The sequence below is a fragment of the Channa argus genome, chromosome 8 (assembly GCF_033026475.1).
Source record: "Channa argus isolate prfri chromosome 8, Channa argus male v1.0, whole genome shotgun sequence".
Lineage (NCBI taxonomy): Eukaryota > Metazoa > Chordata > Actinopteri > Anabantiformes > Channidae > Channa > Channa argus.
Genome location: NC_090204.1, coordinates 8183621 through 8204246, shown reverse-complemented (window position 1 = coordinate 8204246; position 20626 = coordinate 8183621). Strand labels below are relative to the sequence as shown.

The 20626-nt window shown below is 38.0% G+C and overlaps 1 protein-coding gene across 3 annotated transcripts; it reads left to right on the top strand.

The window, feature by feature from the left end:
• Window positions 1-1960: 1960 nt before the first annotated feature.
• Window positions 1961-18798, top strand: atp8b3 (ATPase phospholipid transporting 8B3). 3 transcript variants are annotated; one of them, XM_067514431.1, is made up of 29 exons: window positions 1961-2137; window positions 2335-2411; window positions 2594-2647; window positions 3085-3176; window positions 3328-3441; window positions 5929-6027; window positions 6639-6700; window positions 7042-7114; window positions 7394-7464; window positions 8266-8357; window positions 8475-8633; window positions 9683-9771; window positions 9856-10049; window positions 10147-10355; window positions 11364-11395; window positions 11586-11742; window positions 12018-12206; window positions 12325-12437; window positions 13920-14087; window positions 14452-14563; window positions 14711-14786; window positions 14889-15012; window positions 15535-15721; window positions 15869-16092; window positions 16176-16259; window positions 16340-16564; window positions 17444-17582; window positions 17824-17954; window positions 18250-18798. In XM_067514431.1, the coding sequence occupies exons 3-29, from the start codon at window positions 2623-2625 to the stop codon at window positions 18445-18447; spliced, it is 3438 nt and encodes a 1145-aa protein (XP_067370532.1). In that variant the 5' UTR covers window positions 1961-2137; window positions 2335-2411; window positions 2594-2622; the 3' UTR covers window positions 18448-18798. The 3 variants fall into 3 exon arrangements, with proteins under 3 accessions (XP_067370532.1, XP_067370531.1, XP_067370530.1); XM_067514430.1 differs by having other exon boundaries at window positions 2335-2415; XM_067514429.1 differs by having other exon boundaries at window positions 2335-2482.
• Window positions 18799-20626: the final 1828 nt, after the last annotated feature.

Sequence of the window (20626 nt, the reverse complement as noted above, 5' to 3'; positions counted from 1 at the left end):
GAGGTTTTATATATATGTGTATATAAAAATATAATGAATGACATCTGTCTGTTGGTCAGTTCCAATTTAAAAGGCGTAGAAATAAGTAAGAAGTGTTAGAATGCTTGGTTTCGTTTGGCAGCTGGACCATAAACCCTCATGAGTAATGTTAGATTGTGTGAAGCTCCTCACTTTTTTTAACTTGTCCTTTGCTTAATTTACATTCTCAGGCCACGGACAACAAGTAGCATCATTGCATAGTTCCTACAGGGTGGTGACTACGACCTAACATATTCAATATGCAATTGATTACATTTTTAAATATGAGAATATCAGTCGTGATTAAATACATATTTAATTGTTTTGCTCTTCCAGCTTGCAACATTACTACTTGCAACATCTAGATGTAACTGAACTTTTAATTTCGTTATTTTAAGACGACGATTTACGTATCACTTGAATTCACACTTTTGTTATATAACTTTGAAATATTGACTTTAATCTTCATACATTAAGTCCTCTCTCTCCTTCTCTCTCTCTCTCTTTCTCTCTCTCTATTCGTTATGTGTTTAGAGTAAAAAATTTCACAAGAATCCACAGGCCTGAAGACTCTCCTGTGTGTTTATGGTTGTCGGGTTGGCAGCCGTGATGGGCAACGGTTAAACTGAAGTGGAAAAGCTTGGCCTAATGATTGTCGTTTCGTTGTGGAGGCCTGAGAGCACCAAGGCCACACCACTGGCGCATCACCCTAACCACTATGCTGCAGAACCCAGCTGTAAAAATAGATAGGAAAGATTGCCCCAGATATGCACGCGCACTCGCATACACACATAGAAGACATAAAATACACACACCTTCAGGTGTCAATGTGTGGCCTTTGTGGGGACGACCTCACTTACTTAGGGAAGAGAAATGAGACAAAGAGATAAGAAACCACAAATAGTACCTGTAACTGACATTGAGCATATTTTGTAGATATAAATTCAGCAAACTGTCTTTTGTTCAGAAGTGCCTTTGTTTGCAAATTTACCCTTTTTGACCTTCATCTGATGGTTAAGCTGCAGTAGGTGGTTACCTCCACCAGGTGGCATTATATTCATGAAAGAGGCACACTTGCCTTTGTAAGTCTTTAGATAGATTAGGCTAAAATTGAAAATCAGTTTAAAAATAGGTACCATCGTTTTTAACTTTAAACTGAATACAGGTACTTGGAGAGCATAAAAAACTGGAGATACATTTGGTTCAGTATTTAAATGTAGGACAAGCTTTACTTTCTTATTCCTTTTTTTTTTTTACACATAAATGAAAAAGTAAAAATGGCCTTTAGTCAGTTAATTAGACTAGATTTAGGATTTAGTATTTTATGATTTTGGAAACATTTTGTTAAAGAAGATAGGCATTCTGTTTAATCAAACACTAATCTTTAATCCATCCAAGAAGGTGTTTTGTAATCTATTTAGTATAAAATTTCATCACATGATTTTTTAAATTTAGGATGGAATTAGAATAACAACAAAAATCCTATGAATTTCTTTTTAAAGAGAATTTTTAAATTTTTCATTTTTCAATTCCAGAAACAAAAAAAGAGGAAAAGTACACAATGGCAAGTGGAGTGTAGCATTTGCCCTGCACGCTCATTCTGAATACAAAGTTTTACTGCTTTTACATTCCTGTAAGCCAATACCCCCATGGTTACTGGAGTGCCAAGGCAATATTACCATAGATAACAAAGACTTTCTGTGAACACAAAAGTGATTTAGGTTAGATTAAAATTTACGCAATGAGTTTGTCTGGAACCTTTTGGGTCAAATTAGTGGCATAGTGCTGCAGACAAATGAGATAAATAAAACAGTAATTTGATATGTTTGTACTCTGCTGGCCCTATTGCTCCTCCTCCATTCTTTTTTTTTTCTCTTCAAGTTGGGTGCATGGGGAATATAATGTGTGCCTTCACCTGGGAGAGAGAGAAAGGCGGGACCAGCAAAGGAGGGAGATGGATAGAACAGGTGAGTGTTATGTAAAGCAGCTGAACAATGGTTATGAAAAACAACCATGTTAAATCTTTAGCTATGGTCAGTGGAACGTTCTGATTGATTGCTCAGCTACCTGACTACAAGTGCTATACAATTCTCAAGGCCAGAGCCGACAAACAACAGAGGTAAATGCATAATTCTTTCTTAAATGTGTTTTGTTGTTTAAATGCAGCTGCTAATGACTGTATTCAACAACAAAGTTACTGCTCATAATAGGTCAAAGCAGTTTGTTTAAGCGCTCCAGCTTTGAATTTTATTTAATAACAAGTAAAATGTAGTGTGACAGTCACTAACTAGTTTTGACCTATTTTAATCTTTACAGATGTTTGGATCTGATTAGTCTCAGCTCTCTGTCCCAGGATCGCTCATGCAGTATCCAGAGGAAATTCAGACAGAAGAGTTGGTACATTTCTCAGTGTTTCACCATATCTAAAACAATCGCAGAGGACTTTAAACCCACTCTTTAAAATGTACTAAACCCTTTTGCATGTTGTGCCACGTGTAATGAGTTACAAGATTGATAAATGTGTCCTAGAGGAGTACAAAAGGCATTTCACTCTGATGTCTCTCTTCTATAACAGTCAACAAACATTTGAGTCCACACGGCATCATGACTAAAGAAAGTGTTAAATCTGGTATGTCTCTTTTAATGTTCCTTTTTTTTTCTTCACCTGCTTTGTCTTTATTTCACTGTATTTACTGATATGCATCTAGAGGGGAATTAAGTTCAACGTTTTTCAAATGAAATACAATTTAAATCTCTTAATACAATATGTCAGTGTCTTATTAAGTGGTGCCGTACATCTAGATTGAACTTTTCTCCTATGGTAGATCGTGTGTCTTCAGCAGATGCTATTAGAATTACTTTTGTATTCCCAAGGAACTAAATGGTGGGATGTAAGAATCCCTTTGAGACATGGTTAATAGCAATACACTACATATTCTTGCATATTCATACACAATTACAGAAACACACACATCCATCTGTTTTCTGCTGATAAAAATGATACATGAAATCACTTTGTGCAAATAGAGAGCAGGACTAAGAGGGTACCTAATGTTTGTCTGACAGGCCTCACATGGGAGGTGAGGGCAAATAATCGCCACTACCACAAAAATAAACAGAAGAAATCTTTTCTGTGCTTCAGATGGGGACGTTATGCGGTGAGTCAGTCAAATGGGTTTCCTTTCCTGCACTTGGGACCCTAACACCTGTTGGCATGCTGATTGATTGAGAAACATGTTAATGTGTTGATACATACGCTTCCCCTGTGCTTGTCCCTCACTCCCTGTTGCGCTTCTTGTCGGTTGTCAGGACAATGTGGTGCACAGCTACAAGTACTCCCCCCTGACTTTTCTGCCTTTGACGCTGTTTGAACAGTTCCAACGAGCAGCCAATTTCTACTTCCTCCTCATCCTGGTGTTGCAGGTCAGATGAAGGCTCTGTTGTTCTCTCTCCCCTGTTATTTTATTTTTATTAGTTTAATTCAGCTAAATTTACCTTTCGCTTAATATGGACACGTGCCATTTTAAACTGGCGAATAAATGAATCAACATAATACAAGCTATCAGTGACACGCATGTGTTATTATGTTATACATTTGCAAGAAAACATAATGGCACTGTTTACATTTTCCTGGTTGTCTACATTGGTCATGAAATGTTATCTGATGATTACTGTAAAAGACAAAGTAATGGTGGAAAAGTAAAAGCAATAGTGTTTTAATAACTGGCCAAATGATCTTTTAGCATCAAAAACCTCAAGGAAGAGCTTCCTCTAGCTGTGAATTAGACCTGAACTTCAGCTTGCAGACAGCCACCCTAATCTTATCCTGGTGGATACCTAAACAAACTAGGGAATTCATTTTCCCCTCCTCAGTTGCAAGCTGTCCAGGTCCAGAAGCAGCAAAGCAGCCACAATACTTGGTGTTCCATCTATCGTACCTCATTTTTGGGATGTTTTCAAAAGTTCCTTTTCTACACCATATTCAGTGATGTGTGTTCTTCCCAAACAATTCTACTTTTCTTCCATTTGTCCACAAGACAGTTTCCCAGCAGTGTTGTGGTGTGTCAAAGTGGTTTTTAGCAAATGTCAGACAGGCTTGTTGTTTTTGGAGAGCAATGACTTCCTCCCTGGTGTCCTGCCATGGATACCATGATTGTTTTGCATGTTGTTCACTTACGAACAGAGATGTTAACCAACTCCAATAAGTCCTTCAAGACATTAGCTTTTACTCCAGGGTTCTTTCGCAGCACAAAATTATTTTCATTTTTAACAATATCTCTAATTGTGGGCCGATTCTTTAGAAATATTCTGATACCCTTTTCGCCTACTTGCAAATTAACAACTCCTGATCGTAGGTCTTCTGAGATGTCTTTTTTTTTGTAAGGCATCAGCCACATCAGCTGACGCTACTTGTGATAAGCACACTTACAATTTTTGAGTGTTTTTAAGAATCAGAGTAGGTCTAAATATCACCTCTATTCTTGTTTCATTGAATGAACTATAGGGCTATTAAGACCTGACTGAAATGGATTTTAGTTACATCTGAAGCCTAGTGTTGGCATTTTTCCACCATCACTTTGTATTTTTAATAGGTATCTTCAATAAAGGCATGAACATTTGTTTTATTTTTGCTTAGCAATATTGGGTCTATCGATATACTGTATGTTACTTTCATGACCAATTTATGCAGAAAGCAAGGAAATTGTAAACAGTCTCTTTACTTTTTCTTATGACGGTGCTATGTCATGTTATATTATGTTATTATGCAGCAGAGATTTAATTTCTTCTCTATGTAAAGGAGGTTAGACAAGCAAAAGTTACTGATCCACAACTTGAACTAGTTCACTCTGCTACAGTTGCTGCCCCAGGGAATTTTCTTGAAGAAAAAAATTCCACTAGATGGATTTCCTACTTTTGCCACAGTCACTTAACCCTGACATTAAGGATCATCTGCTAACATATTACATTAGTTAATTTTAGAATAGTCAGTATTTGTTTAATGAGGTTGGAAAATATAATAACTATTCTTTCTTTAGTTTAAGTCTTATTATACACTGCCAAGAAATGTTTAGAAACACCAAGACATTATTGTATATTTACTTTGAAACGTAAATACCAACATGAAAAAAAACACGCTTATCATTCCATTCAGAACAGAAAATGTAAAAAGTTCATGCTACAGTGATATTATATCATGAAAGTAGGGTATTTAAGTAGAAGCATACAATGGCAATTTCTTCATCTCAAACAATCTATTGGAACAAAAGCTAACGACACTGGTGGATATACCACAACAAAAAATGTCCGTGTCTCAATACCTTGTTAATTGTTAGACATCATCTTAGACGCATGATGTCAAAAATGAACACCAAGATGAGAGAGGACTGTTTAAATACAAATTGACACTGAACCAGAACATTTAGTGGTCTATCCATGGATCCGACATTATCCATGAATCAAGTTGGGATTTTTGCGGTCAATCACCTTGTTAGAGAACAGCATGTTATGCAGTAAGTACTGAAACATTAAATAGATGGAGGTGTCCATTCAAAAGTTTCGAGAAGGTCAAATGAAGTTCTCTTGTAAAGGTTATAGTGTATTTTGAAATGTGACCCAAAGGTTGAAAGTGCTGCATAAGGCCTATCAGGAAATCACTCCTGAATGCCTGCAAAGACTGATTAGTAGAATACAACAGATTTGTCATGCAGGTAATCCTGCAATGGGTGTTTTGACCATTATTTTTTATTCAAATATGCTTACAAATGAATTGTTATTCATTTTTATGTTTTGTGATCTATTTACAATCATTTCATACATAATGTCTTCATATGTACACATACATGTCAGCACTTTGTACTTAGGTTGATAATAAAACTATTCTTATTATTATTGTTATTATGTCGTTACCAGTGTGTCCCTGCCATCTCATCCGTACCCTGGTACATCACCATCATCCCACTGCTCACTGTACTCTCTGTCAGAGGACTGAAAGACCTCTTAAATGACATGGTGAGACCACCACTCACTCCCTCATCCACCTTCTCTAAAGCAGGGGGTGGAGGGCAGGTTAAAATTACAATATCCATCTCCAGTGAATGCATATGCTCGCACACAAATACATGATCTTAAACACAAACATACAACCAGCGTGTATTTAAGAACCTGGATCTTAAGCATGTGCATAGTCTTTTCTCTCCTTCATTGTCCTCATTGACTCATTGTCCTCTCCTCATTGACAAACCCAGTCATCCCAGTAGCATTAATTTTCTCCTCTATCATTAAAGCTTTTCCTTTTAAATGCAGGCGTGATGTTTTGCATGGTGAATTCTCTGGTTAAGTGCATCACTGAGTTACGGTCGTTAACAGCTCTTGGTGAAACGCTTGCTTGACCCCGCTCTATTGACTAATCATTTAGTGGAGGATGTAAATCTCCCAGCTGGTGTCACTGTAGAGCCTCGTAATAGCGTTTGTCCTTTCTCCTGTTCAACCTTTCATGACCACCCTCACTCTCTCCCACACACTCCCTGTTCATCACTTGTTTCCTCCATCCTTGCCACCCTTCTCAATCCATTTCTTTTTCTCCCTTTTGCCTGTCTTTCCTCTGTCCACCTCGGATCCAGGAAAGGAGACGGAGTGACTCTAAGATTAATTCCCGACCCTGTGACATACTGATCCCCCAGAGGTGAGGACAAAGACGGCGTGTTATTCTCCTTGGATTTAGCGTTGTTCCAGTTTGAAACAGCCCTCTAATGAAACTCTAATGAAGTGTGAACAAGTGAATCCCTAGATGGTCCCTTTGTGCATTAGGGCAGGGCAAAAACACAGTGTTTTCTGCACTGTTTGGAAGAACTATGTCCAATTTCTTGTTTTTTACCAGTGAATCATTGATAATGCCTTTAATGTAATATCAAGTATTATGCAGTATTATATCAAGTAAGTTGTTAAGTTTGATCAGTTATAAATCCTATGTAGTTAGTGTCTTTGTGTTGTGGTAGTATTTACTTACTCTGTTTACTGTCCCAGTTTCAACACAGCACAGTGGAAGGACATATGTGTGGGAGATGTGCTGCGAATCCACAAAGACCAAGTCATTCCTGTGAGATCCTTTATTTATAAATAATCGACTGTAATGTCTAATTGATGGTTGTTGTTGTTTAATATAATTCTGCATTAAACCTTTTTAACCCACACTATTAAGCAGTACTAGAAAACATTTTTCTGTATATGAATTGGTTCTTAAATTGCTCATAAATGCATTTATGTATGCAGAAGCTGAAGTACTTGCTATTTGAAGTATTGACTAGAAATATTTTATTTCCAGTACATTTCCACTTAGCTCTCTCTCTTTATTTTGATCTTATATCTTTCCTCTCAGGTGGATCTTCTCATCCTGTGTAGTTCAGAGCCTCACAGTTTGTGTTATGTGGAGACAGCAGATATCGATGGGTAAACACCATCTGTTCACTCATTCTGATTCTATTCAATAATGTACAGTATAAACATAATCTCTTATTTTGTCAATCATCACAAATTTTATACATGAAAGTATGCATTATTTTCAGTATGTTTACGTGAGTAATAGTAGGTAGTTGTACATTTATCTGCAACATATAATAAAATATGGAAAATAATTAACTACTACGACATTATATATAATATTATATATATATATATATATATATATATATATATATATATATATATATATATATATATATATATATATATATATATATATATATATATATATATATATATATATATATATATATATATATATATATATATATATATATATATAATAGAGAACATAAAAACACCAATATGATGTTAGCACAAGGTATAAGGTGATTTTAAAGTGATATTGATTTTGGTGGGGCCTGCAAGGCTGAATCCTCAAACAGTCTTTCTGGTACGACTGAGGTTTAAATAGTGTCACGTTGAGGGTTTAAAGGCGTATGATACATTTTGGGTCAATACTGGACAGTATTCCTGGGATCAGTATAATAACAGAAGTGGTCACTATTTGAATTATTTTAAATCCTACTTTTCATTTAGAAACTGTTACAGATGTTAGAGAGTCTTTAGGTTTGTTGCAGTGAATACTGTTACGCAAGTCTCTTTCTCAGGAGATAAAAGCTCAAACTTTTTCTTCACGTCACTCTGCTTTGGCTTCTTAACTACTATGTCTTGTTTGTTAATCGACTCTCCAATTTGATTTGTGAATATAGTTTTTTCTGCATTCAGAGAGACCAACCTCAAGTACCGTCAGGCACTCACTGCTACACACACTGAGCTGACCTCTCACCCATCAGAAGAGGCCCTTGCTGCCTTTGATGGTGAATAACTTTTTTCTATTATCAATGCAGATTCCAAGTTGATTAAAAATGAAAACGTAAAAACTTTAAATAATTGTATAATCCAAAATGTTTTCAATATAACCTCTAATTACACAGGTGTTGTGGTCTGTGAGGAGCCCAACAATCACCTGTACACCTTCAGAGGTCAACTGCACTGGCGTGAAGAGTGTCATCTGCTGGACAGCGAGCACATCCTCCTGAGAGGGACAGTCCTGCGCAACACAGAGTTTGCTTATGGCTTGGTCATATACACTGGTACATGTGAAAGAATTTAATCAGTTCAATTCTGTTTAAGTGAATTGGATCTATCTTGGATTTTTATGGCAAGAGAAGTTAGTGTTTCAGAATGACACATTAGGTGATAAAACAGCTAGTAGCCACCCTCAAACTAGTCTGTCATGCCTGCCTCTAGAATGTTGATGTCAACAGGATGAAAAGAACCCCTGATATATACATCAATGGCCTAAACAAATATACTGTATGATAATAGTGATACGATTTTGCTGAACGTTTTGTTTCCAGGTCACCTATTTTTATTTCATCTTCTACTGCTGCCTCCAATCTCTTCATTGACACATTTTACTATGCAAAATGGATTATACTAATAATTGTGGACAGTACTTAACTCTTACAGGAGTGGGTCTGTTAACGTCTTACACACATTACAGGTTCCTCCTGTCTTTTAAGTGATCATTGATCGGATATTACTGGACCAGGCAGAGGTGTCATGGATCTCACCATTATGACCCTGGTAAAGCAAATCCATAGATCCAAACCTTCCAGAGATGGGTTTTATACCATTCATCAGAGACTGGCTATTGGTGCATCCTTAGTTCATCCTGAATATAACTCTTAACCCTCCTCACACACACTTGACATATCCTAATTTAAATTGAGCATGATCAACCTTGATATATTGCTATAGGACTAAGTTCGAATCCATTCTCTGTCCTTGAACAGTCTAAGACACAGTATGGAACACACTTTCAGTTTTGTCATTTTGACAAATGCAGCTCAGTGTCCTTCAGCAATCCATGTGAGATAGAGACTGCATCACTGGAAAACATAATGTGATAATTTATTGATCCTTGCGAGGAAAATTCTCTCTTCTCCCTGACATTTCTGCACTGGGGTCAGACGTCCCGGAGCTGGTAGTGATTCAGCATCCTGCTCAAGGGCACATCAGTAGAGGCCTGCTGACACAAGGGCTTGAACTCTCACCCTCTGGCTGCAGCATGGCCTTCCAGCTCCGTTGGCCAAGCTGCTGCAGTGATAGCAGCTAACAGTTTTCTGTTCTGTACCAGGCGCGGACACTAAGATCCTGAGGAACTGTGGAAAGCTGCGAATAAAGAGGACTCGGACAGAAAAAGTTTTCAACAGAGTGGTGATTGGGGTGAGTGGGTAGAGGGCAGGTGATGAGGAACATGCTGCTTGTAGAGTTGTTTAATAACTGTGTGTTTTTATTCTAAATCTCCAGATCATCCTATCTGTGCTGTTGTCAGTGCTGCTTCTTGCCATTGGCAATGGTGTGTTTTCGAGCCAGGTCATGAGCAGGACGTGGGTTCTGTCTGCTCTGGTGGTTAACGGCAATCCATTATACAACGCCTTCCTCGTCTTTTGGAGCTACATCATCTTGCTCAGCCCGGCCATGCCTATAGCCCTCTACATCTCGTTAGTTTCATCTACAGTATTGCATGTAGTACTACTTTTGAGTACACATGCGTATACTGTCTTATACTGTCTGTTTTTGATACCTGTGCATTCACAGATTTGAGGTGATCCACACTATCCACAGTCTGTTTATTGACTGGGACATAGAGATGTATTGGCAACAGACAGATAGACCAGCCAAGACCAGGAATACCTCTCTGAATGAGGAGCTTGGACAAGTGGGATACCTGCTGAGTGACAAAACTGGGACACTAACACAGAACCGCCTGCTTTTCAGACAGTGCTGTATAGCTGGGGAAATCTATGGTAACAATAAAAGTTTAGTTATTTTATGACAGAGTAGATGATTTTGGTAATTTTCCAGCTGATAAATGAAACTATTTAGAAAACAACAATGCAGTCCCACAATTTCTATTCAGTAGAATATGATATCAGAGTGAGAATGTTGTGGCAGTATAGTGGAAATGGAAATTGTAATAGTTAAAAATTTAAAAAAATCATCATCTTCCGCTCCATCCATCAAATAAAATGAGATATTTCTTGTTTATTGCAAATTATAGATGTAACATGCACTCAGAAAGGTCTCTTTGCAGTCTTATATAGCAAAATTGACACTTATGTAGTCATGTCAACAAATGGTCATGGTTCATTGTGAAGTTCAGACAGCTCTGACAAGTCTTACTTTTTGGTAAAAATGTTTAAGTTCAGTAACAAGCAATTGTTAACCAGAAGATCTTGCACAGTTCAGTAAAAAGAGTTTTAAAATTGCTAAAGAAATTGGAATTCCATGTATTATGGAGTAAAAAGACAAGGACAGATGGAACAAAGCTGAAAACTCTCCTTCATCTCAATATGAAAGCTAGGCCATCTGTTATGACTATACTGTAACAAAAGTTTAAAAGCACTGACTAATGTCCCCTTTTGAAAATGACATATTACTGCTGGCAATTATACTTTTTGTTCACTCAGGAGTGCTAGTTTAGCATGTTTTTTCCAATATTTGTCCAAGAATGTGTGAAGTTACAAGATTATATCTTGTATAACCAACCCAGTAATTTCCTTTAATATTAATTTATCAAAAAAAGTTGATAATGATTAGAGAGTAAAGTGTCCTCACTGGCTTACAGTGGAACAAAGATCCCTCTGGAGAGGCAACCTCACCTAGCCTGGGATGGAAGTCATTGCTCGAGAGAGAGTTGATGAGACAACAGGAGACACTTAACATGCTCATGTCCAACAGCCACAAAACCATCTACTAAATATTGATCTACTTGTTTCATGTCATTAAATATAATAATTTCATTACTTTCACAGGTGATGCATCAATCAGGGCAGAAGACATAGAGGTATGATTAAATAATTTAAATCTATGTCTTCTGTATACTTTGTTCTTCCTTCACTTGTCTCTATATATTTTTTCCTGATTCCAAGTTATTCTCTGATCTAACTTCACAGTTTATCTTGTTTTCTTTATGTACCTGTTTGTGTGTCAGAACTTCCTTTGCCAACCGTTGCCTTTTTCTTGTGCCTGTGTAGCCCATGGATTTAAGCTGGAATCCCTTCTCCAATGGTGGTCTGTTCATGTCTGCTCCCAGCCTGGTAAAGAAGCTCAGAGACCAGCAGTGTCCGATTAGCAGACAATTTCTCACAGCACTGTCTCTGTGTCACACTGTCATGGCAGAGTGGAAGGAAGGTGATGTTTATATTCTGTGATTCACAACTGATGAAATTTAGATGGAATGTAAAGATGTGGCAACATCTTTGTTTACATCTTGCTTTTGTATTATTCAGTTTATTGAGAGTGCTGCTAAAATCAAAGGTCTAATTACACCTCAAAAACTTGAAAATAGGATGTAGTCTTGTCACAGTTATTTTCAAACTCCTTTGAGTCTTATATAATGATATGCACAGATAAGTTTACACAGTGTAAGGAGGCACCTACACCTCATGTTTACCGCATTACTCCAGAGGCTCCAGTTTACCAGGCTGCATCCCCAGATGAGATGGCTCTTGTCAGTGCAGCCAGGGAGCTGGGCTGGGTCTTCCTTTCTAGAACAAGAAACTTCATCATTGTTTCTGAGTTGGGTGTTACTCGCAAATACCAGCTGTTGGCACTGCTGGAGTTCACTAGCAAGAGGAGATGCATGTCTATACTGGGTAAGAGTTGCCTTCAACACAACAAAAATATTTTTAACCTTGCAATCTCTTGTAAGTGTTTATATAAAGATAAGTTGTCCGATAAATGTATCCCTTCTGGTTTTATGGTGTTTTCCAGTTAGGGAGCCTGAGGGTGGTTTAAAGCTATACTGTAAAGGGGCAGACATTGTGATCCTGGAGAGACTAGAGAGGGATGCTCCATATCAGGAAAGGACTGAAACGGCCCTTGAGGTGAACTAGAATTTCTATTAAACTAGTATTTTTTACTTTACAACACTGAGCTTACTTAGTATTGAGTTCACTATCTACAGCACAAGCCCAACCATGATATATGTAGTCCTGCACATAACAGTTTATTGCAATTACATTTCTACACTTTATATATTAAAAATGCAAAATAACCTGCTTAGTGAGCTTTCATGGGTGCTGCTTGATGGATTTTGTTACCTTTGTATAGAGCTATACTAGTTATTTATTTGCTGTTTTTACTCTATATGTTGAACTAAGTGTTTGCCAGCGTGTTGTGTATTTTTTAATGCAATAAAGCACAAAGGCTTGTAAAGTACATTTAGTTGTATAAGATAACATGTAAAATTTATGATATAGTTTCTGTGGGACCCCTTTACCTCTATCTACCACAGTAGTAGCAGGGTAATAAATGGTGATATTTTGGAAATAACCTAGAAAATAATGGCTATTATTAAAGTAATTACCCCATCCCGTCCATGTTATACGTTTTTAGATACACATTATCGTGCTGAATTAAGTTTTCCATTTCCATTTGCTGAATTAAAATTTCAATTTTTCTGATAAGTTTGTTTCTGTAAGAATAATTGACTGCAGCATTAGGCCAGTTTTCAATGTTTGCAATAAATATAAAAATGAAAACTGTCATTAGTTTTGTTTCCATATGTTGCTTTGGTCACTGTTTCTGAAGCAATGTCTCATCTCACCTGTTAATCACATCAGTCAATTATACCAAGATACACTATTTTTTTAATGTAATCAAATAATTAAATAAACTAAACAAACAATCCATGTGCTGACATAGAGTGGGCGGGATTTGTGAATCATACTGCAACCATTGCATCAGTTGGCTTCTTCCCTTCTGGGGAGCTCTAACGTCTTTCATTTTAGGATTCACAGATTTTAACATAAAAAGTCAATAGAAACAGGTAATTCTGTTGGTAATCAGATAATTGGAATATACAAAGAGTGCTTTCAGGTAATTATTTTAGCTCTTTGTAGTTAGTTTCAACAATATTAGTCATGTGTTTTGATCCCCCTATAGCCTAGATAGTTCCATTACTTGTAAAAAGATATATACATGCTATTTTACTTATTTCTAAAATATTACACTCTAATAACCCTGCTATTACCAAGCTGTAAAGTAAAGTTCTTCTGCGATTTTTTTTGCTCAGTGTATGACTCACAAGGGGCTTTCTATCATTGTTCAGCTGTCTGATCTTTTTGTTGAGAGTAGTTAAAGGTCCTTTCATGGTTTAATATCAATAATCAGTAGGGTCTTATAGAAAAGATTGGGTCAGACATCTACTGCTTAGGCCTACTGTGATAATTGTGAAATGCAGGAATGCATGCAGGACTGAAATGTTTATCCAATGTTTTTTCTGTTGGTCAATCAATCCTGGCTGAAGGTTAACTCAGTACATAATGTCTAGCCTATCAAGTAATGTGTTAACTTATCCTCTGTAGCTGTTTGCCCAGGCCAGTCTGAGGACTTTGTGCATTGCAGCTCGATCTGTTCCTGAGGCATCATGGGAGAAGTGGAGCAAGATTCTGGCCCAGTCTGTCGCCATGGTGACCAGTGACCGCGAGGCATTACTGGAAAACCTATATGATGAGATGGAGAGAGGGCTACAGGTGTGTTTCTTTGTGTGATTTTATTTGTTTATTTCCACTCCTCTATTGGTACAGCTGATCTACAGCATGAAAATCTTATTATTAAACTCGTGCTTAATGGTTTCTGTCCTATATATGTGTCTCAAGCTTCATATGTTTAGGCCACAAAATTGTTCTTTAAAGTAAAAGATTCTTGTTTCCTAGCAACTTAAATTCTCTTTCAACTAAACTAAATTCTCATAAATTCTCTTTTTTCCATATAATAAGATTAATTGGTATACATATCACCTTTTTGTTTTATTAGTACTGCTGTTAAACTATTTAATGATGCCAATACCATTGAGAAATGCTAAGAATCTTTTTTTCTTTCTTTCTTTTTTTTAAGTTTCTGGGGGTGACTGCAATAGAGGACCGACTTCAGGAGGGTGTTCCTGAGACCATTGCTTTGATCCAAAAGGCTGGAATTAAAGTATGGGTTCTAACTGGGGACAAAAAAGGTATTGTGACATAATGTAATGGAAGGGTGGGCGGTGGGTGGACAGGCAGAATGCTTCTTAGTAGCTACATGTACATTCAGTGAAGCATCACTTTGGCTTCTGTTTATTTATGTGTCTTTCTTGCTCCTTTTTTCTTTAAACTCATAGAGACTGCAGTGAATATTGGATATTCTTGCAAACTACTTGATCCTGATACCAGATTACTAGAATGGCAGGAGCTGAGGTTAGCACTGAAAGGAATTTACACTCTCACACATACACACACACACACACACACACACACGGCAACACCATCTCATTGATCTATGTGTGTTTGCCTGTGCAGACAGATACTCCAGTCCCCAGACCCAGTGGTCAGTTTCTTTAAGGCCAGACAGACAGACCTGTGGGCTGTAGACAACAAGACGGCTGGAGCAAAGGCCGCTATGGTCCTCACTGGACATGAGCTGGTAAATACTACTACAGGAAAATAGGTTCCTTTGTAGTTTTGAAATGGGCAAGCAGCTGTCAATCTGTAGTTTGCAAATTTCTCTGCATCATGCAAAAGTCTGCAGATCATGTCAGAATGGGAGAATACAGTAGGAAACCAAATGTAAGCCTCTAGTATTTTTACATTGTAATGGGCTTTAGCCATAAAGTATCTCTTTTACCCATGTATCATTTTTTTAAAATTTACTGCCAGCTTAAAGATGTCTTAAAGAAAACAATCATCATGACAAAGGTGCTTTGTTTATTTTCCCAGTTCACTTTCATTCAAATCTGATACAACTACACCAATTCACTCTTAAATAGTTAGATTATTACTGCTACATTCTTAATTTATATCGACTAAGGAAGCCCTTTTTGGAAATGTAACTTTGTTAAACATTTACCTTTGAAGTTGCCCAACGTGGCAATTCTACCGGATGTTTCCATTTCCATTTAATATAAACATTAGCTAAATTGAATTGTTTGATGTTGTTTTACCCCAGGCAGAATTTGACCAGAAACCAGAATGGGGGACCACATTCATGAGTCTGGCAGAACAGTGTCAGTCGGTGCTATGCTGCCGTGTAACACCTGGGCAGAAAGCTGACATTGTCACATTGGTCAGGAAACACACCAACTCAATAACCATGTCCATTGGAGATGGTGCTAATGATGTGAACATGATCAAGAGTAAGTGAGGTGACAAGAAAAGCTGATGGAGAAAATGGGAAATTGTGGTTTTAAACCATAGAAAAAACCTAATAATCAGTGTATAGTATGTTTTCACGTTTCTTTTTTGATATGTGTCCATTCGTATTTAATATTGTTATTCACTAGCGGCTCATATTGGTGTGGGACTGGCAGGAGTGGAGGGAGGACAGGCAGTGCAGAACGCGGACTATGCATTGTCGCAGTTCCGATTTCTGCAAAGGCTGCTACTGGTTCATGGGCGCTGGTCATATCAACGCATTTCTGTCTTCCTGCGCTACTTTCTGTTTAAGACCTGTGGTTTTGTTCTTGTACATATATGGTTTGGTTTCTTCAATGGTTTCAGTGCTCAGGTTAGACACTTACAGATCAAATTCATTGACTTGAAAGCTTGAGAAAACGTGCATTTATTCCAACAGTTGCTTCTCTTTTGCAGTCTCTGTATGAGACATGGTTCATTGCTCTCTACAGTGCATTCTACACTGCCTTCCCAGTTATGTGTCTAGCCTTCTTTGAACAGGTGAGATCGTGGTTTTATTAATTAATCATTCAGATGCAGATTTCTGTCATCACACTTCAGTATCCTTCTTTGTGTCTTAGGATGTGAGTGCTGAAAGCAGCCTGAAGAGGCCAGAGTTGTACAAGTCTGGGCAGAGACAGGAACTCTCCAGCACACTGATGCTGTGTTTGGCCCTTCTAGCTGCTGTCTACTCATCGCTTGTTCTCTTCTTCATTCCGGTCGGAGTTTTCTACAACACTGCCTTTGACTACCAGACCATGGGGGTCACTGTAGCCATGGCCGCCACTTTTGCCGCAATAATTGAGGTCAGGATTACACTTTTCACTTATGCAACATAATTAAAGAAAGTGTTTCACTAAATTATTAAAAACAAACAATGTTATGTTTATGATGATTATAACATTATTAATGGATAATTTAGGAATAATACTAACTTGTAATAGAAAACATTACAAGACTACTATCTGTAACCACATATCCTGCATAGGCTTGTGGGGGGGGGCGGAGTCTATCCCAGCTGTCACTGGGTGAGAGGCGAGGTACACCCAGGACAATAGGTCTATCTCAGGGCCAACACAGAGAGACATACACAGACAGACACCATTTACTCTCACATTCACACCTATGGACAATTAAGAGTTATGAGACAAATTGTGATAACAAAACTATTAAATTCTTTTGAATGGTCAATTGTTTAGTTATATTGTTTAGCTCATTAATCTGTGTTTAAAATATATTAGATGCTGTACAACAAAATTGGTTATACAGTATCACAACATGGTTTAGTAACATAAAAGCTAAAGCTGGTGAAGGTGAATAAAAAGGATAAAAGACCACTCATGGAGTATTTGGAAACGCACGATTAGGAAGAAGGCTCTGATGGCTCTCACATCCCCTGGTCTTTCACTTTAAAAGGCTAAATTGTGGTAGGTGCTAAAAAATGACTCTGGTAACAAAGAACATGGTGAAGAAGTCAGTTATCTCAGTCAGAAATTTTGCTGCCACAATCTTAATTTTTAAATATTCATTCATTCAAATCAGAAAAAATTTATAAAAATTAATCAGTCACATCTTTCATAATCACAATTGAAACAATGTCTCTTTTACCATTTCCCCATTTATAGATGCTGTACTGTAATCCACATGCACTGTTCTCTTCTAATTACTACGTTTCTGTTTGACAGATTGTGATCCTGACCAAATACTGGACAAAGTACAATATTGCCGCTGTGTGTGTCTCTTTGACGTTGTTCTTCATCTGTACCAGGATCACTCACAATGCCCGCCTGTTTCAGAGATCACCAGTTGACTATGTCTTTATTGGTACACTGCTGCTCATATCTGTGCAGGCTGTCTCTTTATTCATTTCTGTAACTTGTGATATTGCTATTTTGCTATATTGCAAACATCCCATTACTGTAAGCATTACTAAATGTAATTCAAATAGACTAATATAAAAACATACAGTGCAGCATGAAGTGATGTGGTTTTTAGTTGATCTTATGAAGTGATGGATCTTTCATAACTTTTGGCTTAATCGTTTCTGGGTTTGCCTTTTTATCAGGTGTTTCTGATCAGGCTTTTGTTGAGCCAGTAGTGTGGCTCACATCTCTGCTAACTGCCTGGGTGGCTGTTTTGCCCTCCTTCACCGTCCGTGCCTTCATTGTCATCCTCACCATCCATGACAAACACAAGGTGAGACACCTGTGCGAAGTCTGCAAAAGATGTAAATCAGTATAAAATAAAAATATTGGAGTGTGAATGTACATGAAGGGTTTTCCACAACATACAGCAGTTGTGTGATTTTATACCAATATCTTATTAAATCTTATTAAATATTATTTTGGATATTTGAAGATAGCACAGACTTTCGTTTGTTTGTTTTTATCTGAGATGAGAGCTTTTCCACATACCAAGTAATGACGCTCCATTTTCTTAAAACTAAACATTTGTAATGGTTAATGTTGAATTTCACCTGGTTGGTATGTAGATCCATGCATCCCATCATTCTCTGGAGCTGAGATCACAGTTCAGAAGAGGGACACCACTCCGCCGCTCCTCTTATGCCGTTTCTCAGGGAGCCGGGCCTGGACGCTATATTGCCTCAGGAACCAGCTTCCGCTGCACAGTGCCATCGGTGGATGAGAAGGTGACTGCAAGTAATAACCCCACTGACTCACAAGGTTGAACACACCTTATGAGCCAGATGGACAGCAATAATGGCCGAATGGCACATATATGAGGACTGATATAGTTAAAGTTTTTGTATGACAAAATATGTGGTCGTATAGATTGTGTCTGCAGCATAGAACTGAAAAGATTGTTTAAATTTTGTATTTTGAACTTGTTTTGTGATAAATTCTTAATAAAGACACAAAAGTCTATTTTACAGGTACTATTTTCCAGAAAATAAAATGATATAATACAAAAATATACACTATGCAATCTAAATATTGTTTATTACCATTATTTAGACAGTTTACCTTTGTATGCTGAGAACACAGGTCATTTGCCTTGAAGTTCAAACCAAACACAATGAACCAACAACACTGCTTTGTTGTACAATTGTTTTATTTGTTAATTTATTTCAAAACACGCAATTTTACCCATATTATCCTTTTATTTTTCTGTAACAGTTATTACTCAGATTTTTTTCCCTTCTCAAAAGTCTCAACTAGAGTGAAACTAAAAGTCCTCCACAGGCTCTCCGGCTTCTGCAGTGGGAGGAGGGAAAAGAGGCTTTCTGGCCAGACATCATGAGTGGGTTTATCCCTTGTTTGTGTGTGGGCGTTTACACCAGTATATGTGTATATGTTTATGTATATGTGTATGTGTGTGTTTAAGTGCAATAGGTGGAATGTCCACATGGCCAGTTAATCACAGGACCCGTAGAAAAGCCCAGAGAGCCGAACATTGTCTTCTAGGTTTGGTAGCCAGATTGTCATACCTCTGATTTCATCTTTGGTTTCAGCAAACACTCTCAAAAGGCAGACTAACCCTCTGCAGCATGCGCCTGTGTCTATTTGTGTCTGTCTGTCTGTCCAAGTGCAATATAAGCCACCATCTCCAGACGACTTTGTAAACTTTGATACAATGTAAGTGTCTTTGCATTGATTGTGGCCCTTCCTTGGCGCTGGAGACAAAGACAGTCAAACATTGTAGAACAATGGAGCCATGATTGGGGAGGATCAGCTTGCAAACATCAACATGGACTCCATTTTGATGTCAGTGGCAGTTTGGGGCATTTATGTAAAGTAGTACAACATCAGTCTAGTGAAACATGGGGTGATGTAGTGCTCTTCTCTACCCAGCCACTCGCTTCTGTACCCTGAGTGACCGGGGTTGCTCCACACGCCCAGGGCTCCTGGGAAAGGTGGCGAGGGTAGCAGGGGAAGGAGTCATGGAGGTCAATGTGTGAGTGTCTTAATGTCCAGGGGAGGTGTGGAGGTTGAGATTTGTACACTCTGACCCAGCAGCAACGATTAAGATTGGGGGAGTCAGGTGTTTGCATAGTTCTCTGTGCAAAAGCCACCAACCGGAGCCATTTTTTATTCCTCGCAGCTGGTTACATCATCATTAAATTAGCAGGAAGTCATGTTGGGTGAGGGGAGGCATGATCTTTGCACAACTACTGCTTTTTTTGTACATACTGTGGCTGAAAAGTGACAAGGAATGTAAAGGGAGCGAATTTTTAAATGTGAAATGAGTTTTGTTTTGGAGTTGTTTGAATCGTATTGAGCTTTGAAGTGAGATTGGCTGTCATGGGAAAAAAGGTGGATGTGTTGGAGAGTTAGAGGTGGGGGGGGCAGTCGTTTAGCAGTCGGGCACTACAGCTTGTCAAATGCAGAGAGCCTCTTTTCCCTTGATTTTATACTTTCATCCTCCCCTTGCTCCTCCCCACTGGCCTGCCCTCTCTCTACCTTTTTTCTTGTTTTGAAACTGATTGTCTTCTACCATCACAAAGACACTTGGTTCTGATTGATTAACAGGTAACAGAAGAGGGAGAGCACAGTGTGACTGGGGGTGTCTACATCAGTCCCATTGGGAACCTATCCGATACCACAATGAAATGACACACATATGCTGTTTGACAGTAAATGCTGATGACATTTCTGGTTGGATGATCAGTTGCCAGATAGTACTGTGTTTGGTTGGTCTGTCAGTCAGTAAGAAATGGTTTCAAATTTTTGCATGACAAATATTGCAACCCATAGTAAAGGAACATAAAAAGAAAACATGTCATCCACATAGGTACAAATGAACACACACATACACAGATTGAAGAAAAGCAGGTAGACATTAAGGTATACTGAGGGCCGCTCAAGCCTGTGTGTGTCCCTCTGATTAACTCCAAGTAAACAGCCCGT

Excerpts from the sequence above, each read along its gene's own strand:
- atp8b3 (XM_067514431.1), top strand. The coding sequence starts at position 2,623 with ATGACTAAAGAAAGTGTTAAATCTG. Across the intron at positions 7,115-7,393 it reads ACAAAGACCAAGTCATTCCT|GTGGATCTTCTCATCCTGTG; the intron begins GTGAGATCCTTT and ends CTTTCCTCTCAG. Across the intron at positions 11,743-12,017 it reads CATGGCAGAGTGGAAGGAAG|AGGCTCCAGTTTACCAGGCT; the intron begins GTGATGTTTATA and ends GCATTACTCCAG.